We start from the raw sequence: 24,698 nt of genomic DNA, 5'->3' as shown, positions 1-24,698 counted from the left end.
AATTATGATTTATAATAGCAGGTGTACAGCATCAACTTTACCTCACTCTATTCCAGGTAGGATGAGTAATAAGGATGAAACTTACCAGAACAACCAGTGATTGCAGTCATAAAAATAAAGGCTCAATAAAGGCTAAACCTTTTGGGTCATATATTTTATTTTGAAAAATCCACATCTATCTCCAACAACCTGAGATTCTTTGGTCCCGTTAGAGACCCCAAAGAACAATTTCAATGATGCTTCCATTATAGAAAATATTGTGTTTTTTGCCTTCCATACCACATGATTCACCACATCATAATTTAGGTCAGACACCAATGCTTATGACGCACAGCATAAACACCTATGAGCTGTTATAAGACATTAAATGAACAAAGACATTACATCAGTCTATTTCTTAGAAAGCTTCCTAACACTTTGACTTTAGCTTGTGTTGCGTTTTATAGGAGGTCACAGAGAGCTGTGCCATCTTACAGCTGAACACATACCTTACTGTACTGATGGGGCATCTTTAAAGGACTCTCTATTTATAGTCCAGAATATCCTGTCTTTTTTCTAATCCTCCTATTTCCTGAGCATCTTTAGGAATGTCTTTTTTTAAGAGGATGGTTTGTAGGAGGATGGCCTTTTGCTACTACACTATAAACAATCATGATTGTGCTCACTGGACCCAAAGGGAAACCCCTTTGGACATCAGTGCCCTCTAGAGGTGAAAAGGAAGATGTCCAGTGGGCTAGTGGAAGCCTCTTGTTTATAAAGTTGAATATACTCAGTGCAGATGAATGACATAAGATAAGATGCCTTCACTGTCATTACATATACAGTAATATTGCAAGTGGTGTAATAGTGACATAAAAAAATGTATTACATGCATCCATGTATACATGATAATGCAACCGTAGCTTAAACTATTTAGAGATACTGAATTCTGATGAGCCTGATCTAGCACAACATTATGAGATTACTTTTCTCAAAAAGAGGACCCACAGAAACACTTCTAAAAGGCAAAAGATGAGCTTTAATACAGATTTTCGAAAACTTACAAAAGTCCACAGAGCTGGAAAACATGGGGGGCATTGTAATCATACCAGGTCTACAAGTTAACTTTATACTTTACAAAAAGATTAAAAGCCTGTTTTGTTTTTCATATTTCGTTTGTTAGATTTTTTGTGTTTTGGTGGTTGGGTCTCAAAAGAATTGTGAAGCTTTGTAAAGCCTCACAAATGATGCAACAAACTGATGCAAGGGCCAATAAACAAGACTTTCATTTACAATATTTACAATATATATCCCAACACAAAACATAAAAAATACAGATAAAATACAGAAAAATACAGATTTACAAATTTATTTAACATTCCTTTGATTATTTAATATCATTTCAATTACTTTCATATATTATAATTTATCATTATTTACATATACTACAGTGTCACATGTAGGATTGGCCACATAATAGTTTCCAGGGTCAGCTGACCAAGCTCTGTTTACAATGTTTACAGTTTTTAATCTTCGCAGCCCGATACCAGTGACTAGTTAATGTTAGTGGCACCCACAGCTTCCAGCCACCATGTCATTATACTGTTTTAAAACCACATTCTCATCATCATCAAAGAAGAGCAAGTTGATGGAAAAGAGCTTGTCTGGCACACAGCACGGCGTCTCAATGCCTTTCACCAGCTTCAAGGCATTGATGATGGACTGGACAGTGGCGTGGTTGGTTGGTTTCATGGTCTGACCCAGAGGAAAGGGGCAGGAGCCTTTGCAATAGTAAGCGTTGTAACCCTTTGGTGATACGATCCAGCCCGACCAGCCGATCTCCTCGAAGTCTACATTTAGGGGAAACCGCTGGCAGTGCGTGGCTGCACCGTCTGCATCGTAGCCCAGAGATCGAGCGCTACGGGAAGGTGGACCGGACATGGGAGTCTGGGGCAGGTTGGACGTTTCTGCTGTATCATCTGAATCTGGAGAAAGAAATCCACCGTTTTAAAAATGCAATTTTTGAACTGTTACGAAGTACATTCCATAAACAGAAGAGGAAGCAGTGACACACAAGCAGAAGTAGAAGTTTGAATGTAGAGTGCAAAGAAATATAACATCTAAAGCCCTTAAGTGGGACACACAAAACACTGAGAGCTTCATTTTTCATCAAGTTGTTGAATTGTAAGCATACTCCCAGTCAGTCACAGGCCAGTTGTACGTGAGTGTTTCCTTCATAAGCATGCTAAATAATGGTTGCACATGTGGATGGAAATATATTCAGCACTGACCTCAGTGGACATTTAGTTCAGTCGTCCATTAAAACTAAAACTAAGGCTGTTGTGCTTATGAATATAGAGACTGGAGGCTGGTTTCCCTTTAACCACTGTAAATCTTATCCACACGGCTACTATCTTCACTTAATATTAATATCACTGGGAGTAACTGACATTAAAGTAGAAATCTCACCTTTGCTCTCAAGAGGATTAGAGTAGCGGCCATCATCAGTAAAGAGAACCAGCATGGGCTGTTTGCTGTGATGGTGGTGGCGCCCTGAGGCAAAGCGGATCAGTTTTTTATCCATTTGGCTCCCTCCCAGTGTCCGAACCACCACTTGAAGTCCCAGGTTTGTGCCCTCATCAACCATCCAGGAGCGCACCTTCAGGAAGAAGGTCATAAGTTTATTTCAGCACTCTACACTGTCCAGTGTAGTTCAAAGCAGATCTTTGTGGGCTTTAAAGAGGTGGTGATACTTACTGCATGCGTGATTGTGAAGACTTCCCAACCAGAGGAGTGCACTGGGATAAGTCGAGAGGAAAGCAGCTTCTTCTGCGTAAAATTGGTTTTGCTGGTGTCAAACAGCTGATAAACACTGACCTGAAAGAGCCAAATTAATGTAGATAGAATTAGAAACAGCCATTCAGCCACGCGGGTTTAAATACTGGTCTAGAGCTGGTCTACATACCTGGCTGAAGTGATGTCTGTTGAACGTCAAGGGTGCCTGAGGTCTCAGCTTATAAAGATGGAGCTCTGCAGCAAGAATCTTCTCTGTTCTTGCGACCATTGACAAATTGAAGCTGAACTCCACCTGATCACTGTACACTGCAATAGAAATGAGAGGATTAGGGCTCAAATCAGAGTGTCTTCCAAAGCAGCCATCCTGGCACGCATGCGGGGACACATCAGATCTTACATTTATCAAAGAAGCTGCGCACGGTATTCCCCTCCAGAAGATGCGGATCCTTGGTCACACCGTCCACGTCGGCTACCGCGTTGTACAAATCAAGCATGTACTGAGGGGGCTGTTTGTGTCCATGAATCACAGGGGGGTCGTCCATCCCGAAAACCTCCAAAAGTCTCTTTATAGCAGCTGAGCGGACTTCCTCGGACTCTGTCGCGGGAGTGAACGAGTTCTCCGGGTAGTGGAGCGACACGGCAGCGGCCGTGCACAGCAGTGCGGCGAAGCTGATGACAAACTTCAGCATATTTGTCGGTGAGTAAATTCCCGGTGAGCCAAGTCTTCGATCTGCGAGCTGCGTGGAGTGACAGTGGGATCCTTGAAGGCCGACTTTTATATCAAATGCCCCCGTTTCCTCTCCAGTACCGCCAGGCCCTCAGTAAACAGCAGTAAAGATGCTATTTGGTCGCAAATGTAAATCAGCAATGAGCGAATGTAAACGCAGACTAATGGGGGCGTTAAAAGGTGTGAACTTTCCATTCAGCCTGCGTCTGGCAATAAAGGCTCGAATAAACTACCCTCAGCCTACGAAAAGTTTAAATTCTCACTGAAAATACAGTGTATTGTTGAGTATGTTGTATAATGCATATTTAATAACCAGCAGCCTGGATGATTTTATTAGAGGCAAAAATCGAAACTTGAAGGTGGAATACCTCGGAGGTGATGTCTTGAGGACATGCACTCACAGTGGGGGGTTAACTGCGCCTAAATGAATCAGTTAATTTGGAATAGCGGGCGCAGTGTGTTAGGTGAAAAAACCATTACGTTGACAAAAAAGGCAAGTGTCGCCGGGAACACTCTGTGAGATTTACATAAGCGCTGGTTCAGCTGGATGATCGCCACATTTGCGGTTTATGTTTTTTGAAAAAGCGCCACAGTATTTTTCTGAGCCAATCAGACCAATCGAAATCATTTTTATTGCACAAATGAGTTATTGTCTGCAACATGACTATGACTGTTATTTGTTTTTGAGCTCTCACTCCTCACTGCGAGGCAAGTGGAACGGATTCTGCAGGTTTCTTCCACATTAAGTCGAATAAATAAAATCAATTCAGTTCATTTTTCTGATTTTATATTCAGGAGTAATCAACATCATCTTCTTCCACAAAGAAATATTATTTACATATTTCAACTGTAGATGGATTTAGGTCTAAATTATGCGTTAAACATATTATTTCAGAGTTTCTAGGAAACCATTTGCTCCCATTGATCTTTATGCACGATTAACCGCAAAACGCAAACTGAGGCCAAAAAGAGAAATTTGTTTCCCTCGCTGTAATAAACACGTAAAAGATCAAAGTTTTTCTGCATGACACCTTGCAGGCAGGTCATAAAACGTTTCTTTAGATGACAAAGTGGAGTGTTCACATGTTGGTATTAAAACAAAGCGCTACTTGCACGTGTTTTTTCAAAGGGACATTTGCAAAGTTGTTTTTCTTTCTCTTTTTTTTGCGCCTCTTTTCCAGGCTTCACCAAAGCTTCTTATTGGAAAAGAAAAAGAAAAAAAAACGTTAAATGTTTTATGATGCATCTGGAGAAGAACACAGACCCAAATATATTTATATTACATCATGACATTATTAGAATTAGAATTTGTTCTTCATGATATTTCAGATTTAACTGACTCACAATCATCTCAAAGACTATAGCACAATTATAAATTTTTGTCTTAGCTTACATACTTTTTTATACAAATTCTACTAAATATACATGAATTAAAAAGAGGATCACACACTAATTTTTTCAGATTAGATCGTGGATCTTAGATTTAAATCTTTAACTTTTTCCCATCATGTTTCTTTTGCATTCTCAGTATTTGTACAATGCTTTAAGCACAAGTCCTCGTTTATTGTTGTATTAAATTTATTTACAAATTTAGCATCTTACATATATTACATATGATACAATAATAAAAATTCACTTTAATATTCACTATTCCGTGGGGTCATCAATGGGCTACAGTAAATATGGGGCCCAACTGTGGCAACCTCTTAAAGTCTTTCAAGTTTGTTTGTTTTTTCCAGCAGAGGGGCCTGTGATTAGTTTCGACAATGGCAGGAAGTGATGGACAGGATTGTACGAATCTGCCCATACTGGTTCACAAAGCTGTGGCTCTCATATCCCTGAGGAACACAGGAACTGGACTGTCTTTCGGACCACAAGTGGCAGATTTCTGGATCGGATGGACTCCTGCAACAAAAACATAGAAGAAGACAAAAAGATTAAATCACTAATCACTTTATTGCTATAAGTAGGCAGCATTTCATTTATCTCTCAAAACATTTTTTTTTATAGAAAAATGTACAGAAATAGAACTAAATATAATTTCTGTATCTAGTTTACCATTATTGCCAGTCTGACAATATGTACAAGTATTTCGACTCACACATGTTGTACCATTCTGTACAGTACAGAAAGTTACAATAGGATAATTGTGGATCTTGCTATGTCTATATATGCACAACGTCTTTCCACTTCATCGAAGAAGAAAGAAGAAAAATATTTGACAAATTTGCCTAAAATTTGTTTCTAAGTAAAAATTAGATTGTTATTTTTTGGGCAAATAACAAACTGAAACCCAGTTTTTAAAATTTAAAATCTGAGCTGGCACACTTGAGTTTGTTAAGAATAAATTGGTAAAGTAAAATACTTAACACTGAATTTTCTGCTTAGGAAGGCAAGTTAATAACTGTAAGTCAGCACCTTAATCAAAAAATAATAATGTGCTAAATTTTCCTCCCTTTTTTTGTAAAACAGTAAACTAGAAGAAGATATAAATTCTTACATGTTATCAATAAAATATGATTTTTGATTAAATTAAATTAGTGAAAATTAGTGAAAACATGAAAAATGCTGAAAAATTCTTAACTTAGCCATAAACCTTGCATTGGGTGGTGGTTGAATAAATCTCTTAAATGCTGCACCTCTTTAGCATTTACCTTACAAAGTGTAGGGTAAATTTAGATGGTGGATTTTGTATTATTTTGATATGATTAAGATAAAGCAATAACACTGGTTGTCTGCAAACATCTCAAAATAAAGCAGAAGGTGTAAAAAGAACATTTGGTGTAGGAATTAACCCAAAAGTCAACATGCTGAGAGCAGAAGGCGTCAGAGCTCACAAGTAATTGTCATGAGGTGTGCATGAGGCGGTGTGGAGCAGCTGTGTTCACACATACCTGAGAAGGCATCGGTTTCCTGTAGTGCAGCTTCCCAAACATCTGCCCACATCTATTTCCTGAAGAAAATTAGCAACAGAGAGAAAGAGGAATCAGCTCACAGCTGCTCGCAAATATTTACCCAGTTGAGTTGGGGTCCAGCTGCTGCTTAGCATGTTTAGCACTGCTTTGATTCACCACCTGCAGAGGCCATTTGTGTTGGTGCTCCACTCGCACCTTTGGTTCTTGGACATGGCAGACTACCCAAACCCAATCTTCAACTTAAATCCTTACCGTCTATTATATAAATGTGATGTTAAAAATCACAGATACTGACTTACCTTGCAGTTGTACAGCTGGTGGAAAGCTTTTTGTGAATTTGGTGTTTAATCCTTATTTGCTTAAGCATGGCATACAAATCTGTGTAATGGTGCTTTCAAATATTTTTTTTCTGATATCAGTAGGGCTGGGAATTAAATAAGTCGTTGTAAAGTGAAACGTTTTGTAAGTGCAAAGAAACAGTAAAGTGTTGTGGGAGTATTGACCTGGTTTCGCCTTCTTTATGCAGTTTAAAAGAAGTTAAAATTATGCCAGAGATTCCTGCTCTCCTACAACAATCAAAGCCTCAAGTCTGTGCTTGTGCATGAATACGCATGCAGGCCATGCTGATTTACTTCACACCCAGGATGCACGGAGCCAGCCAGTGTGTTGTTTTGATTAAGTGCTGTCTTCCACTTATCTGCGGTGAACAAAGATACTTAATTATTGTCTGGCACCTGGCTAGAGCCCCATTTCCTCTTGACCTCACTACAAAAGAGTGTGAAACTGCCACCAAGCGTGAATCCTTCTTGCAGTGTGAAATGTGGCAGGGGGGCTAATGAAAGAAGGAATTATGTTTATTGTGAAGGGCTGGGTTTGAAATTAAAATCGAAGGGTAGGGATTTTGTCGAAAATTACAGTTGTAGTAATAGCTTGTAGGTGACACTTACTTTGAGCTTCTCTTCTTTGACTCCCTCTGCATGGTGGACTGTTTCATAATAATACTCCACGTATCGAACCCTGTAACAGCTTTCCTTCAGCTCACAGGCTGCCACAGTCTGTATGAGATCCACTTCGTTAGGGGTTTCCACCAAGGCTGATTCAAACTTTGTGGGGACACAGGAGAATCCATCTGTGGATGATTGATAATAAAAGTAACAGGATTATGATCTGTGATGGGAAGCAGAAATATTAAATAGACGGGATGATGTCGTCTGGTCCCAGAAGCAGAATTCTAATACTTTTTTTTTTTTGATAAGGTGCATAAAGGGGAAACATCTCTTCATCAACCGTGTGTGGGGTTTTTTTTTTCAGACCTCTCTAACTCAAAATTACATAGGCAATGTCAATTAAACTGTAGCTGTCAGGTTATCCATTAATAATATATGTGTATTGAATCTATGTGCGTTAATTTATTTCAGAATTATTACTGATTAACTTCCTGACTCTTAATATGCACTAAATAGAAAAATACTTTTGCCCTACAAAGTGGGACAAAAGGTAAACTGACTGTTTCCAAATCAGTCATTTGGAATTTTACTGGCGGCTTCATGCTCGCTTAAACACGTCTTCCTCATGTTTTTTTGTCTGTTGTTAATCCCCCCCTCACCCCACACACACACAGACACACCTGGGGATCCTCTCGACTGGGAACATCCTCCCACGTCAATGACTGTCTCATACGGTGTTTCAGAGAAGTATGTCCTCAGTCCGGGAACTCGGATGCACTGGGCCAGCTTGATCTCACAGTGACAGTCCTCGATGACCGCCACTTCTCGAGGTCCCTCGAACAGAAGAAGCCGATCCACGCGCATCCCAGTCGGCTCACACACCTGAGTCACGCCGCATGAAGGCAGGTGGTTCAGCGGACCTGCGCTCTGAGAAGCAGCGGGTCCACGTGTCCTCGTCTTTATTGAGCCAAGGGGAAATTATTGTTTGAATCAGACCGGTAGAAACATGTTCCCATGTACTCACCTGCGCGTTTGTTGTAGTTTCAGACTTATGAGAGAATAGGGGAGCACTTTATAACAATGTGACACTATTAGGTATATTTAAGGGCTTAGTGAAAAATTAGCAAGCGCTTAATTCATCATTTGTATAGCATTACTCCTCCTTAGTATGCCATTTATAAATATAGATATATTCTTATGACTGTGATAATGATTACGATTCTAACTAGCAGTGAAGTAGTAACAGTGATAGCTGTACATGGTGTAACAGTAACAGATGTTATACTAAGTAGCAGTAATGATATATAAATGATGAATTAAGCACTTGCTAATACCTTGCTAATGCTAGTGTCACATTATAAATAATATAAATGATAAGTTTGTGCAAAGTAACCCCACAGATGTTAGGCTAATGGTTTACAAAGCAGCACTTTTTCCATATTGTTATTGCAGCTATTCTTATGATAATGCAAGCTTTCACTTACTTTTTTGCTCTTGAGGAAGTCCAGCATTGAAGAATATTTTGAGTATTGCTGCTTCCCTGCTTCATACGATGGTGTTGTTGGGGCCCCACAATGTGATCTGCACATTCCTACATCTACACTGATGTGACTTCCTAAAATATCTGAAGAAAGAAAAACGAGGCCGATTTAAAGACAGACAGCACACAATGTTCATCCTTTTAACTGCAGAAGTCTAAACTCATCATTTAGCTTCAAGGCCTGCTTTAACCTGTTTTAACACATCAGAGGAAACCTTGCTTTGATTTCTATAGAGGGTACAGTGGAAAGATGTGGGATTTTGAAACATGTGGAGGAATGTGTTTCCTTGCCTTGTCCAATGTACACAAAGTGGCTCTGCCTCTTGCAGCATACTCTTTGTGTAAACAGGTTCCTGTGGTCAACGTGTTTGCTCAGCACTCCCATCACTGGAAAACACAAGAAGCAGCACACAACATTTCCCCTGGTGATTCAACATGGAACTGCATTTCAGTTACAGATGAGCTGTACAGGATTTTCTTCCAAGTCTTTTATTCATGAAAAAGATCATTCTATGGAGAAAACTTTAACAAAAAATATTACTTTTAATCTTAATTTAATTTAATTTTTAACCCATCCTTGATCTCAGCATCACACCTTCAGCTACTTACATTTAAAAGGCGATCATTTGTGTATCTGAGCGAATTTGTGTCAGTTGAGTCAGTGATTACCTTCTGCTCTACACATCACAGCTGCAGTGGAAAAGAAAATGCAAACAACACTTACAGGTCAAGTGGAGGACGCACAGAAAGAGTAGGAAAGGTTGCTGTATATCCATGGCTTTAGTCCAAATCTACTCCTCAGTTGCCAGATCCTGAGTGTCCTTCTGCCCTCCTCAGATATTTATAAGGGATTGAGCTTTAGCCCCAAATGTCACCTAAAATCCTCAAAGAGGGGTGGTGTCAAAAAAAGTGAGAGCTAATCAAATTTCCATGCTTCTCCAGCCAGAAGCCAACTTCAAAGGAAATCTCTACAGCTTTTCTGTTCCTGCTGTAAGGACACACTGGCTCGAGTGTGTCGACCGGGCCTCAGCTCACGCTAATGAAGTGCTTAAGTATCCCTGAGTCATTAAAGTGTCGCTCATTCAAAGGCATTAATCATCTTTTATCTCAGGGGGAAGGTGTTTAGCACCTCTGACTTAAAACAAAATCTGTCCCAAACACATAAACACAATCAGCATGGGGGCTTGAGCCTCACCTTTAGAAAACTCCAGCACCTTTGTGTTTATTCAACATGACACCAAATGGCCAAACCCCTCAGAACTACCCTCTGCTTTTAATCTTCACTGAAAGTGGAGAGATTAAGTACTTACAAGATAAACTTGTAGAGATACAAGTTTATGTCAATATTACTTCTGATAAAAGTGGATCTGGGTGCTTCGTCAGGTCAATAAGGCCTTCTCTCTCCTCTTCAGATATCTTGGCTTTAGCGTTCAGCTGTGTGGTAATCTTGACATTTTGCTCATTTTTAATTAGTATCTCGACGAGGTGTTAATCCTTCTTTGATGTGTTGATGTGATCCCCTCATTTTCACCAGGATCAGCGGATCAACGTGAAGACCATCAGCGCTCAGACACCTTTATTAAGGTGGTTTCAGCTGCTGATTCCTTTCTTTAATTTACTACACATCTCTTTGAAATTCTCTTATAATCTTGGTAATGTTACATTCCTAGTAGTTACTTGATTTGATTATGTAGATCAAAGGGTGTGTTGCTTTGCTTTTGGTTTTCAAAATAAGTTTCTGGCTTGTATTAATGCAATCTGGTCACATAGGTTATCAAGTTTGGGTCACACATAAAGAAGATTATGGGAGATTGTTTATAAAAGTCACATCCTGGTCAGCCACAACAAACCAGATGAGTTAAGCACATGCAGGGCTGAAGGATGTGGAGGATGCACCAGGGGTAACCAGGTGGATGCTATCTATCAAAATAATATTCATATTATTGCCAGGACCAAAGATTTTCCAGCAGATCTTTGCTTTCCAACAAGATACTCAGGGTTGTCCACTTTACCTGTCTGTGGCTTTAATGTTATGGCTGATCAGTGCAAAATATAGTGCAGCTTTTTGGCATGCTGTCTGATCACAATGCCCAGTATTAGGATCCCACCATTTCCTCCACAGATGGAGGATACTTGAGCTTGTTTTTTATGTTTAAACTTGGAAACAGCCAAAATAAAATCAGTTCAAAGGTGACTGTGACAGTAGAAAAACCTCCAGATGTTATTGGTGAGAATGACTTTCAGTTTGCGTCCATTTAAGAGTCTTTCAAAGCATTGTGCGTGCCTCTTTTACTCACATTGGGAAGTTCTTTTGAATATAAAATACACAGGAATACTTACAAACCTTTGGAGTACTTGTTTTTAAATAGATCGTTTTATAATATTTGAAGAGGAAGCATAAACCATTTTTTCTTTTCTTTCTTATAGTTTTTAAACTGCAATAGGTTCAAGTCTTGACATTGGCCCATTTGGATTACCATTAAAAAACCTTTCAATCACACAACTGTATTCAATTCATCTTATGTAATTTTAACCATATTCTGACAGATCACAAATTTCTTGTAACATAATCCTGATATTGTATCAGGAAATAGTCCCTTTGTAGTTAATTCACATTCCCAGACAGATCTCTTCTTTATTAGAAGACTACAATACACGTGCTTGGATGATCACTGAGATTGTGATTGGATTATAGAGACTCACTTGTGACACGAACAAGCAGCTTATGCACGGTGACTGCCAGACGGTCCCCGTGTCCAGCCTGGGTAGCAGAGGTTGACGGGACTGACTGATAACACACATCAGTGCGTGGGCTGTCTGGCCAAGTGTCTGTCTGGTGTCATGGTCAATGTCTGGGTCACTGCTTTGCTCTGTAGCCTAGTAACAAGGCAAAGAAGGCACGCATACTCTATTCTCACTGTTTTTAGTTTTTAGCTGACTGTAGGTGAGGGTAGGATTGTATTTTTTATTTGCAATTCTATTGGAAAACAATGAGTATTTTGAGTTATCAGTGCTGTTGTTCGCAATTTGACAAGTATGATAATTGTTTAGGTAAAATGTTTAATTGGTAATGTCAAAATGTGATCCGTGCTTGTCTTCAATAAAGGCTACAATCTGAGGGATGCATGTCCAGCTGAGCCAGCTGAAGATGCAGTAATCACCCTGCCCCAGCTGGCTGACCCCTAACAAGGATATACAGAGGTTAGTTCATGTCTAGAGTTTAAAGAAGCCTCCAAATCCTGTCTATTGTCTGTCTGCGTGGGAGGAGTCCAACACGCTGGGATTACATGGCGTTATGTTGTATTTCCAGATTATATGCGAGGAGAGACACACTGCAGCGTAGGGCGAGAGCTGGTGCAGTAGCAGCATCTGGACAAGCGGTTCATCATCTAAGAAACTTCTTCTCTGAGCATTTTTCCTGATGCCTGCAGATGATTTTCATTTCCTATCATACTGCTCATATTTGTTCAGACAATCTTTTTCCTCCGGTTGCTGTTTTGTGGAAATTTATTTTCTTGTTAATTTATCAACTTTTAATTTTCTAAAATATTCAACAAGACAGAAAACAAAGAAACTTGGAGGACTCTCTGGTGCCAGGCGAAAAGAATCATGTATTTAAACAACAAAAATAATGCCATAAACGTAGAAAGGAGTAAAAAGAACATAAAAGGGAAAACATGTGAGTACAAAGATGGGGTTTTTTTTGTTTGATTTGAACATTTTTAACTGCAGGATTGCATTTTATGTGTACATGTCAATTAGATCAAATCCAATACAGAAATAATCATTCAAAGTAACTCTTGTTGCATCTCACAGTATGATAACAGCTGGATTCCCTTCTTCTTCTCAGGGGCTCACTTGAAGACAATTCCTCGCCAGGAAGAGGTTTTTCCCGTGATGTCTCCAAATTTGGGCAAAAAGGCGGGGACAAAAGAGAATGAGACAGGGGATGAGGCAGCGATGCAGCACACGGCATTTGGAAAGGCCTTGTATGATCTGACCCATTCAGAAAAGGTGATGAATGACCTGATATTTGGACGTCGAGTAGGGCTTTACGAGCTCAGAGGGGAGATTGGGTCTGGCAACTTCTCCCAGGTTAGATTGGGAATTCATGACCTGACCAAAGGTGAGATTTTTGATGCTTTGTCTTTTGTTACCTTCATTATCACATCTTGGGTCATCAGGTAGGAAATGACCATAGGTTGTAAATTTAAAATTGTTATTATATCACATATTTACATCAGAAATTATCCAGTTTACATATTGCTTTACTTCCTGTTGTTATCATAAATAATATTATGTTATTTAAAGCAGAAAACAGTGTGTGATCCACATTCACTGAAGAAAAAATATACAATTAAAGTGCAGGTGTAATGTTGAATTGCTCAGAAAAAGCTACGTCTGCCATTTATCTCATACATGAAGCAAACACGGGCAATAAACTGAGTTGTATTTGGCTATCAGCACTCAATACATAAATATGTGCCCGATTGATCCTAATTAACTGCATTTCCCAAAGAAAAGATGTACTACAAGAATGTGATAAAGATGTAAAATCAAGCTTTTCAGGCATTTTATAAGGGACGTCTTTCTTAAGTATCTCTGTTATTTATATATGCTGCAAAGTACACGGGGGCTTTTGTGCCAAATGACCTCATTCACCTGTTAGATGTTAGATCAGTTGAATGCACAGACATCACTTCAGTCAGTCTGGGTCACTGCAGATGTCAGAAGACAGCTAATCTCAGCCAGCCACTAATCCATATTGTTTTGTGCTTAGCAGTCAGTGTACGTGGTGTAATATGACAATGATGCTGAAACTCGTTTTTATAGCAGATTATGCAGAGATAAAGAAGATTGAATACAGGAAAAAGGTAGAAAAGAAACGGGAAAACGTTGTTTTCTGGTTTCCTCACTGTTTTTTTTTTGTTGGTTTTTTTGCCTTTTTCTCTCATCTTACAGAAAGAGTAGCTGTAAAAGTCCTGGAAAAGGCGCGTTTGGACAAACGCTCTCGGGGTCTTTTTGCCTCTGAAATCTCTTGCATGGAGAAGCTGGCCCACCCCAACATAGTACACCTGTATGAGGTGGTGGGAACATTCAAGAGGCTCTACCTGGTGATGGAGTATGCCAGCGGAGGAGAGCTGTTCTCCCGCATCAGCACCAGGGGGCGCCTGTCAGACCTGGAGAGCAAGCTTGTCTTTTCACAGGTCCTGTCTGCAGTCAGATATATGGTAAGTTTAGAGAAACGTTCAGCTGATCATTGCTAAGGTTTCGTTTTGCTGGAAAATAAAACAAGTGACACTTAAAAACTTTCATGTGTTTGTATTAAAGTTCTCATATCTTAAAAAAAGTACTACTGTCAGTTATTAAATTGTAAAATAACTTTAACAGTCTTTCTTTCTCTTTTTCCAGCATGATAATAATATCGTCCACAGGGACCTGAAGGCTGAGAATATCTTTTACACCAGCACATACTGCATTAAAGTGGGTGATTTTGGTTTTAGTACATCCTGCTGCCTCAGCGATGTCCTCTACACATCCTGTGGTTCTCCACCTTATGCAGCCCCTGAGCTGTTTAAAGAGAAAGGCTACATTGGTCAGTACGTAGATATCTGGGCAATGGGTATTTTGCTTTACTTTATGGTGACTGCCACAATGCCATTTAAAGCCAGTAACACAGGCAGGCTTAAGTGCTGCATCCTGCAGGGCTCTTATACAATCCCCTCTTATGTACCCCAGTCATGCCAGGATATTATCAAGGGCCTCTTGAGGCAACTTCCACTGGATCGCCTAACTATGACACAGATCATGAAGAGTGACTGGATGAGAGGCATTGAATACCCTCAGGCCTATGCACCTTGTAGATCTACCCCCTTTCATCTGGCTGAACCCAACTACATCCTGACGTCAGATGATCTAAATTTAAAAGCAATGCTGGAGGATCTTGGCATCACCAAAGTTCATCTTCTCAACAACAACCTAAACTTGCAGAGCCCCATTACTGGTGCATATCGGATTTTGCTACATCGAATTCAGAAGAGGAGGTCTGTGGAAGCTGTGGGTTACATTCAGACATGCACCAGAGAGTCTCAGAACAGACTCAGATGGAGAGCAGGTTCAGATGGCTTGCTAAACAAGCGCTACTCTGTGGTCTGTGTCATCATGTAGTTTTTGTTTCTTAAAGAAATTAAAGAGTACAGCTTTGGAAAACTTGGCTTAGTTTCCTGAAGAACAACCATGAGATGAGAAGAGGGGTACAATTACTAGGATCCTAGCTCAACAATAAAGACCTGCAGACCAGTGAATGTGGCACCATAAATGTCTTTATTTTTTTTATTTTACATACTTTTTCATGTTATTTATCTTCTTTTATCTTTTTTTGTTACTGCTAATTCTATCTATCTATCTATCTATCTATCTATCTATCTATCTATCTATCTATCTATCTATCTATCTATCTATCTATCTATCTATCTATCTATCTATCTATCTATCTATCTGTCTGTTGTCATATGGAGCTGCTTAAGGGGTGAAATGGTTTCATTTTTGAGTTGTTTTTGGATAGGACGTTATTGTAAATGCCAGTGTACACACCGACACACTCTGTGACCATACTTGGCACTCTTTTGTAGCTTTAACGAAGTGAGCATTTAAGCCAAATGAGCCTGACAGAAATATTATGAGGGCTGACAATGACCCAGGTTCATCCATCGGTAAGGTAACAGGAATGTGGAAGTATCAAAACCCATACATGTTCATTTTTAAAGGAGCAAAGTCTTGATTGGTTTTAACAATACGTGCATGTTTCTGTGTTTTGTTTCACAAGATCATAATACTCCTTATATCTGAATTTTATAAATGATTTTAATGTGTTTGTAGGGTTTTCATTCATCTTTTCCCGAAGCTTAGATTCTTTGTTTTATTAACTCTTTGTACTTTGAAAAAAAATGAATTCCATGTTTATTCATTTCAAATAAAATTACAAAGCAAAATTACCTTGCTGACGCAGTAATGTGTAGCTTGCCCAACAATGTTTACTTTTAAAGTAGACACAGAGATTTATATCTGAAATTAGAGTTCTCTCAATTGCAATTTTTCTGTCCAATTTTAGTTTTTTTTTTTAAGTCTGATCTCCCGACACTGATTTTTGCAGATTTCCATTTTCTTTCTAAAAGCCATAACTGACCATTTTTAATGCAAAATATTATTTTAATAACATTATACTTTTCCTAAAACTGTATTAAGTTAGAGGATCTTCTCTCAATTAAAAAACAACAACTTAAGGGCTCTGCTACTGGAAGTTAGCGCAACTGAAGATATCAAGCTGAAGCTTTCTAAGCATTTACTGTGTGGCTTCCTGTCTCAGAGGATGCAAGATGTTGAGGAAATGACTTTGAGATTCAGTAATTTTTACAGCTTTATGTGGTTGGTCACGGTTTTGAGTTATGTTGCATTTGGAAATCTTGCACCAGCAAGATTCGGACAAGAGGGCACAAGAGGGCATTTCGTTGATCCTGAAACATTTCCAAAATCTTGTTTTTACTTGTGTCAGGTATGCTGCGGCATTTCTGTAGTTTTCAGTCCTTGAGTCCCTACAAGCCGACCCTTAGACAGCACTGTTTCTAAAATAGGTTGAGATGCTGTGTAAAATAAAACTACGACTTTTTTTTTCTTGAAAATGTATATACTTATTTTGAATTTCACACCAGTAGCACTGCAAGTGTTTGGAAACTGTGACTTTATTTTTTGCTTTCTAATGTTAAAATTGTTTATAATGCTGTGTTTTCTGGGATATTTTCTTCAGCGTTAATAAAGTAAACATTTGCAAGTTACCCATGCCAGTGTTTGCAAAGCTGCCCTGAGGACACAAAGTGAAAGTGATATACATTTCTAACAAAAAATTTGAATTAGCACTGTGTAACTGATCCTCAGATGATTGGATTATCTTTTTAAGAACATTTCACACAGCATCCAAACTGTGTGAGACAGCGTTGCATTACTGCTCAGTGTATATAAAACTCAAGAAGCAATATTTCTACACAACGAGTGAGCAACTTCACCACATTTGGACCATTGCAGACATGTAGTCAGGTAAAAACGTGGGAAATAAAGACATTAAACCCCTTAGTCTCTCTTCATCTGACAAAAGCAAAACTAACCTTTGTCCAAGACAAAGAAGGAAGGAAAATAATTATGCCTCAGGGGATTTCTGCAAGAGTGTTTTCACAGTGGTCAGCTCCCTCAAAGCATCCTTTTTTCTTTTTTTGTATTTACTACACCTGTGTTGGCTTTTGAAGTCTTTTGATTTTTTTTCTTCATGCCATATAAACAACCCTTTGACAACTTTTTTTTAACACTGTCTCATAAAGACATTGGCGTTTGACTTTACTTCCTGTGTTGACTAGAACAGATAAACTATCAATCCTGGCAATGCATTTGCTTTGTTTCACTGCAACAGAATTAAGTAAGATGTATGTTTGCTTTACATTATTGAGATCTTTGCTTTTAATTTGTGTAGCTTGAGTGGATTTGAAGTAAGAAACCAGGATGGACGAGTGTAACACATGTACACGTAAAAATCTAGGCTTAAATTTGTTGACATTTAATTTTATGTTAGAGAGCAGCTTTTGGTTCATAACGTTTGCGCCACATAGCAAAGACTAAATATTGTCAGAAGTATGAAGTGAATCTTCAGATACCAGCAGTCCTTATAGAAGCTGTTGGTCGCCCTTTAAATTCTACTAAGTGTTGCAGTGAAAGATTGGTATGTGTTTACTACTGCTGGATCATCGTCATGTGGTTACTGTAGCCAACATCTCCGCTTAAAATAGTGACTTTGTGAGCCAGGGCACTGCTGTATCTTCTAAGCTGCAGATGCAGCTGACCAATGTAACATGTATTTGCCTCCACTCAAAAATCTGTTAAAACATCCGTCTCAAATAACAGGAAGGGAGTGCACTCAAAAATAAAGTTGTTTGTGGCAGCCTTGTTCGAGCCTACTTTAGAACTACGGGCACTGTGTAATTTCTGCATAGCTGCACTCTGAGTAACTATACGACAACTTAAACCACATTAAAGTTATTTGTCCCCAAGGTGATAATAAGTATTCGGACCACTAAGATGACTTCCCGATTCCAGCCAAATGATTCAAGAATTTTTGTAATCTTGACTTTTGCATCATTTGCTGTATGTCATCTTGGTTTAGGCCAGTTGTGGAGATGCTGTCATACTGTAGTTCATAGAAGCTCATAAAATGTGTTTAGTAGCTATTACTCAGTTTCACATAACATGCAGAAAATCTTCTACTTTACTTTCCCCTTTACTGACTTTTCTTTTTTTTGCATAGTTTCAGATCACCAAACAAATTAGAATATTAGACAAAGGTAACCAGAGTAAATACAAATACAGTTTTTAAATGTGCTGTGTCACCTTTACCAAAAGATTTTTGTAAAATAAATGTCAGTTACTGACATCCTTTACCAGTGTGACAGGACGTCCACCCTCTTCTCTGTTTTGTCTTTTGTCCGCTTTCCAGTTAGTGCTTTGACGCTTTGCTCATACCTAGGTTGCTAGATCTGTACTCTGGCCAGCTCTAGCTTTAGCCATTAGCTTTTAAAAAATGTTCATGTTTAGCTGTGTGAGGGTGATTTAAGCGTCTGATTAGGTTTGATGCTAAACCATATACTTGCACAGTTGTGTGCATGTTATGCTAGCATGAAATACACCGCCTCATAAGCAGACTTACGGTAGGTCAGTCACCATTCTGGGCTGAGAAAGCTGAGAAATTGATGGATTGCAGTTCCTGGGCAGCGCATTGGTGCAGCATGACTGAAAATTATTGACTTAGACCAGCGGTGGGAAATTTTCCCAAGGGCCCATATGAAGCACCAATAAACTGAAGTCAGTTCAGATCAATATTAATTTTATTTTTTTATAAACCACTACTGGTAAGGGTAGATCTTACAATTTAGTAATGAAATTGTGAAATAGCATAGTAAAATACCAACATTTCACTATTTAATCAACAACCAACTGTGAACAAATGGCCATGTTTTCTTTTGCAAAATTTCAAAAACTTTCTGTAGACTGTTACTGCACATAGTTTAGGTTTTTCATTTTTTCTTCTTCACTAAGAGACATCTGGTCTATTTTGGTCTTGAACAAATAGATTAAAGCCGCCTTGGATCACCCAGAGAGGTGATCATTACAGAGAGAAGCTTTGTATTTGGATTTCTTGAACATTATCACTGAAATTGTTTGTTCGTATATAAAGGTAGATCAAAAGTTTATTTTAGTCACTTCATCTTGGATCTGCTTCAAAAGTTTTCCCTGTCACATTTGGACAGCCAGTGGTTGTAACACATGTAAAACAAGTTTGTCCCATTTCAGCCCGAGCCTATCAAAACTTACAAATCACTCCTTCTTGTAGTCCCTTTCACTGAGTGCATTGATGCCAGCTCATGCATGATCTAAAAGCCGGTCATTATCCAACATACAAAGATGTGCTGTGTCGTGAACATTGCAGCTCTCATCCAGAGCCAAGGAGAAAAAGTCAAATTATCTCCTTTGTTTATGAACTGAAGCTCCAGATTTCCCACAATATCCTCGATCTGTTTTATTTATTTATTTATGTATTTATTTTGGTTGCCTATGAAGCACTCTGGTTGTTTTAAATTCTTTTTTTCTTGGGCCATTATAGTGCTGCAGAGTCCACCAAGCTTTCTTTGATAAACACCTCAAGTTCTCCTTTTTCTCCACAAAATAAGCACAGCAAGTTTACTTTCAAGTTCAGTAAATAAATATGTAAAAGTCCATGTATTCTTAAAAACTCTGCATTTTGCCTCAGTCTTTCTTTTTTTAATGTGAACCGACATCTCTCAGAAATAGCACTCTCACACCTCTCATAAATAAAAGGTACAAAGTTGTGTTGTGATTTCCTTCCTTCAGGCCATTCTTTGATGGGAAATCTACCAAAGAGTGTTTGGTGGTTGAAACTGCACGTTTGTCCAGTCATTACAGTTCTGTTACATATTTGTGTCACATATTAGACAAATATTTTTCATTCACTGCATTCACTGGTCAGAGTGAAAGTAAGTAGCTGTGGTGACAAGCTTAGGAGTTTGATTAAAGTCTTAAATTATCACAGTAATAAATATAATGTCAATTTCAAATAACTTTTCTATGTGTAATCTTTTGCAACTTCTTTCATCTAGGTACTTGATTTGTTTCCCTTTTTTTTACATTTTCATAATAACCATGATTTATAGGCATCACTCATGTCTCTGGCACCAAATCTGTTTCACTTTTCAATTTTTGGAAACAAAATGAACCAAATGATGAATGGGATTCACACATTTATGTTTCCGTTGTATTTTAATGACTTCACAAATAGATGAGTGCTGCTTACCAGCAGCAGTTAAAAAGCAAAGATGAACAGGGGAAAAAAAGTCTCTACTCAAGTTTTTTTAAAACATAAATTCCTCTGCTTCTCTAATATGTGTTCAAACACCACTTTTCCTGTAATGCATCACTTTTGTTTCAGCATAGAGTGATTTTCCACATGTTTTGATTTCATGTCGTCCCCCCCCCCCTTAAACAAAGATGCTAAAATTTCTGCTCAGGCTGCCAACCAGCCAGCTCTTTCTGCCTCAGCATGCACATTCATCAGCATTACTGTTGTATAAACACGAAGGAACAAAGCCTCAGCAACGAAAACCTTTTTAAGCTGCAACCCAATTCTTTGACCTCCGATGGTGGTACAACTACTAATCATACTCGATGCAATTTTGGATGTCCATCAATATTCTTTATGCCACTGATGTCTCAGTAATTATTTTGTATTTGTCAGACTATCCATCACTTTTGCCTTTCAGCTAAGTTGGCAACCTTTTCAAACAAATACTTCGACTGCATGCAAGGAAGATTCGATTTTTAAAATCTCGATTGCCCTGTGCTAAAAAGTTTTTTTTTTTTTTTAGCAATACCAATCATTCTCACTTCTTTCTCACGTGCACATTAGCTGTCGGCAGTGTTCGTATTAATTCTTTAATCAACAAACACAAGAAAATTAGTACATGAGCCATACTTTACCAACTTGCTTCATCTTGTTGCATGTAAGAAAAAAAAGGTCTCTGCAGAGCAGCATTGTGTGAAAGCACCTACATTACTCACAGCGAGATTTTATCACTTGCAAGTCTCAGCAGTAGCACAGATCAATGAATGTGCCCAGCACTGTCAAATCAGATCATACTGCTGTTAATCATCATTCACAGATACTTCATTGAAGATTTGCCTGTGCCTGATTTCTTTCTCAAGAATTTCCTTTTTGTCTCCCTCCTTGTGTCAGAGGATTTAAATCTTGATATTACAGTCGCTTATTTTGTTATTATTAAACTGAAGAATTTGTGCATTTTGTGCAATTTGAAGCTCCACTAAAAGGAAAAATAGAGAATGCAGCAATTTTATTTGTTGGAGGTGGACAAAGACTATCAGAGCATGCAATGGCAAACCATGTGCATCCATCACTCTAACATAAACTTTAATAGTAATCTCTGTACTGCAGCCTTCTTTGTATTATTGAAGTAGTAGTTAAACGTCAAGGTCTTTTATGATTGGGGCTGTTTACCAAAACTGATGTTTAGGACTGCACACCCAGGATTAGAAATGTTTTATTTGAATTAAGTAAGGGAGGAGCATTAAAACAGCCTCGTGAAATCTCTTGAAGAGACCGCACATGTAGACATAAATACTGGCACGGATGGTACGCAGTATGAAAATAATATGATAATATGCATTTACCAAAGGTTTTTAAGTCCAACTTGTTTATTTACTCAGACTTAAATTCATCCCATTCTGCATATACTGTGATTAACTGTGTGACAGCAAGAAAACATCAAAGCCTCTGTGACCATGATACAAAAAGTTATGTTTATTTGAGTATATATACTGTAGTAAAACGTGCAAACAAAATACATGAAAATATATGAAAAGATTAACATTTCAAACATGGACAAAATTATGACTATTTTATTTTTGCTGATTTCAAAAAGTAATTAAAGACTTGTGTTTGAAAGACATCTGGACACATTACATAAGAGCCAGCTATTCTAAATAGTACAACATTTACACTCAATGACAATTTAGATTATTAAGCAGCTTGTTGAATATCACATGTCTTAAAAGGCAAGAAACAGTAGCAAATATTTTCAGTGAATTCATTGAAATATTTCCAGCCATGCATTGATATTAATTCTTCTGTGGCCATTTAGCTCGAAGAGTCCAACCCAAAAAGAGCAAAGTGCCGAAACTTAAAGCGCTTGACCCTTATATTTGCACAGAGTGAAAGCAAAAGTAATGCTACAAGATTTCTTGGCAGGCTTCCACAACTGCCTCCCGTAAGACACCATAAAAACCACCATAAAACCACACATTGCTCGTTTATAAGATAGCAGATGGCAGAAAGATGAACGGGGGCCAATGTTAGCTGGCAGCTGCCCTCAGCCTCTCCTTGAATGTCGTCGATGTCGCTGTTAAGAACAGAGACAACAGTGTGAACATCAGTTTTTCAAATGCGCAAGCAAATCCTCAGGCCGCAAAATGGTTTTAGGGATTACCATATCACTGAGCTTCCATGGTCTCTCGTCAATTTTTTTCATCAGATCCTTTACCCACGTTTCGTTTGGGTCTGTGCAGATGATACGGCCCTTCCTCATGGTGAAGCTGAAAGATAATTGGCACAGGTGAGGATTATTTTTAGCATGCAAATAAAACAGACATGGGTTAAAGAAAAAATCACTGCGAGTTCAGAGAGGTTGCTGTGTTAAAGTGCTAAAATGGAAGTTTTGTATGTACGTTCACTTTCCACTTAGATTTTTGCTAGTTTCACTGTAATTATCATTATTATTATATAACAATGAAGGGGTATTTGTCAGAGGAACCCCCTTAAAGACATCATGTCATGGGTGTTACAGTACAGACACAACCAGAAAAGCATTTTTGTGACTGTTTATTTAACAATAATAACGTCACTATTTGTTGTACATCCACTTACATTACAGCTGGGATGTTGCAGCCTCCATCTGTCATCTGATGTCTGTACTTCACTGCGTGTTTTTGAGCAGCGGGCTTCATTGATCTCACATACTTTAGACAGCAGTTATCATAGGGCACTGAAAACATAAAATCACCATTTAACAACATGATCAAATTTGCACAACAAAGATATATTGTTTAAGACAAGTACGCAGTGAAGCAACATCTACCCACGCACACACTTCAGCAATAAAACAACCTCCTTTATCTCTTCATGCCTCTTTATTGCATGCTGCATATATGACACTGTTTTCAGATTTCTTTCTTTAAAATTGCTGTACCTTGTGCCAATGCCAGACAGACGCAGGAAAGGATCAGCAGGAAGAACAGAGTGTTGAACCGCATGGCGAGGTCTGTTGTGGCAGCGCTGAAAAAAAAAATACAGGTTTATACATATAAGAAATATAAGTTTTTCCCTGCAATCAACATTATAGGCCTTATCACTCTGTGGTTATGGTGCCTCAACCCCTCCCATGCGTTCATGATTTTCATCTCAAACCTTGAACCTTGAACAAATATTGTACATTAACTGGACTTGTTACCGAAATGTATCATTAATCTTTTAAGCTCAGCTGGTAAAGAAATGTTACCCTATTTGCAAAAATAGGACTACTTAGCTTTGGCCATTAGACCACAAAATGTGAATTAATATGCATCCATTGCCCAAATGTGTTAAGGAAACAAGATTCAAAACAAATAAACAACAAATCAGTTTCTATTTGAATCTATTCTATTATCTATTTAAATGATTTTATAGCAAAATGTGTTATAAGATCATTACTTTCATTGAGGTATTCTTACAAATACTGCAAAACTTACTGAAACTAATCAAATGCAATACTAATATTACTATACTAATAAAATTAAATGATAATAAATAAACCTATAATTAGTAAAGCATTCATGTGAAAACCAAGCGCAATGTCTGTTTGTAAAAAAAGGAATATGATAACTCACCTCCTGTTCTCCAGGTGTAGACTGAAGCTCTAACGTTGTGTCTATCAACTTGTGCAGGCACAGCACTCTTATAAAGACACTCAGGGGCAGTATCATATTTCCATAACCTTTGTACCAAGACTTTTTTTAAACTCTTGTTTGATGAATGCCTTTAAGGCGTCAGCCTCAGGTTTCTTGATTGGCATTGCAATTTTATGTTTTGCTGATTTTTTCCAAAAAAAAAAAAAAAGTAAAAACACTTGAATGAACTTGCACTGATAGAAACTTGACTTTTTGCATTTTCGTGCAAAGGCACGTGTCTGTGAGGGATCAAGCTGGTCAGATGCAATGCACGCTGATTAAAAAGACAAGATTGGGCCAATATAACGATAAAAGGTGAAACAAAGAGTGACATGTCCCCTAATACTGATCAAACAAAGACAGCAGTTAGTTTCCAGTAACTAGGTGGATCCCAGTTTATTTCTCATGTTGTTGACATGCCCTACTTTGGTGCCTTTAAAAAAGTTCACGCATTAGATCATGTAATTTTTCAGTCAGTCATTACCAGCAAAAAAAAATCCAAGTTAGAGCACGCTTAAATAAATGCACAATAAATGCAAAAGTTTGTGCTTATTCTCTTTAGAACAAAATCCTATTTGTTTCGTTTCATATCTTTCACGTGGTTGTCAGTGCCACACCTGCCTTAGTTGCATTCAAACAGACTGCCGGCGTGTGAAGGCGGAGGTTAAACAAATGTTTAGTGTCTA

At 38.3% G+C, this 24,698-nt stretch overlaps 4 protein-coding genes across 5 annotated transcripts; 1 reads left to right on the top strand and 3 right to left on the bottom strand.

The window, feature by feature from the left end:
• Window positions 1-1,136: 1,136 nt before the first annotated feature.
• On the bottom strand, window positions 1,137-4,232 carry admp (anti-dorsalizing morphogenic protein). Of its 2 annotated transcripts, none has more exons than XM_086272486.1 (5): window positions 3,173-4,232; window positions 2,945-3,081; window positions 2,737-2,856; window positions 2,449-2,638; window positions 1,137-1,964 (listed from the first exon to the last, which is right to left on the bottom strand). In XM_086272486.1, exons 1-5 carry the CDS (start codon window positions 3,462-3,464, stop codon window positions 1,543-1,545), a joined length of 1,161 nt encoding a protein of 386 aa, XP_086128612.1. In that variant the 5' UTR covers window positions 3,465-4,232; the 3' UTR covers window positions 1,137-1,542. The 2 variants fall into 2 exon arrangements, with proteins under 2 accessions (XP_086128612.1, XP_086128613.1); XM_086272487.1 differs by having other exon boundaries at window positions 1,137-1,958.
• A 186-nt stretch (window positions 4,233-4,418) lies between these two features.
• pnhd (pinhead) lies at window positions 4,419-9,916 on the bottom strand. The gene is made up of 7 exons (XM_086271571.1): window positions 9,629-9,916; window positions 9,196-9,291; window positions 8,849-8,988; window positions 8,045-8,321; window positions 7,365-7,546; window positions 6,397-6,455; window positions 4,419-5,407 (listed from the first exon to the last, which is right to left on the bottom strand). Exons 1-7 carry the CDS (start codon window positions 9,678-9,680, stop codon window positions 5,257-5,259), a joined length of 957 nt encoding a protein of 318 aa, XP_086127697.1. The 5' UTR covers window positions 9,681-9,916; the 3' UTR covers window positions 4,419-5,256.
• Window positions 9,917-12,011: 2,095 nt separating this feature from the next.
• On the top strand, window positions 12,012-16,215 carry LOC147308132 (serine/threonine-protein kinase NIM1-like). Its single transcript, XM_086272884.1, has 5 exons — window positions 12,012-12,105; window positions 12,215-12,583; window positions 12,755-13,030; window positions 13,867-14,135; window positions 14,317-16,215. The coding sequence occupies exons 2-5, from the start codon at window positions 12,514-12,516 to the stop codon at window positions 15,070-15,072; spliced, it is 1,371 nt and encodes a 456-aa protein (XP_086129010.1). The 5' UTR covers window positions 12,012-12,105; window positions 12,215-12,513; the 3' UTR covers window positions 15,073-16,215.
• Window positions 16,216-21,808: 5,593 nt separating this feature from the next.
• ccl25a (chemokine (C-C motif) ligand 25a) lies at window positions 21,809-24,087 on the bottom strand. The gene is made up of 5 exons (XM_086271374.1): window positions 23,953-24,087; window positions 23,277-23,362; window positions 22,955-23,072; window positions 22,518-22,623; window positions 21,809-22,430 (listed from the first exon to the last, which is right to left on the bottom strand). The coding sequence occupies exons 2-5, from the start codon at window positions 23,338-23,340 to the stop codon at window positions 22,401-22,403; spliced, it is 318 nt and encodes a 105-aa protein (XP_086127500.1). The 5' UTR covers window positions 23,341-23,362; window positions 23,953-24,087; the 3' UTR covers window positions 21,809-22,400.
• Between the last annotated feature and the right edge of the window lie 611 nt (window positions 24,088-24,698).

This window comes from Aulonocara sp. 'chitande type north' Nkhata Bay, linkage group LG18 (assembly GCF_057382095.1).
Source record: "Aulonocara sp. 'chitande type north' Nkhata Bay isolate Kocher_YH1m ecotype deep benthic linkage group LG18, A_spYH_male_GT1.1, whole genome shotgun sequence".
In the NCBI taxonomy this organism is placed as follows: Eukaryota; Metazoa; Chordata; class Actinopteri; order Cichliformes; family Cichlidae; genus Aulonocara; species Aulonocara sp. 'chitande type north' Nkhata Bay.
This window is presented reverse-complemented; position numbering and strand designations above follow the sequence as displayed.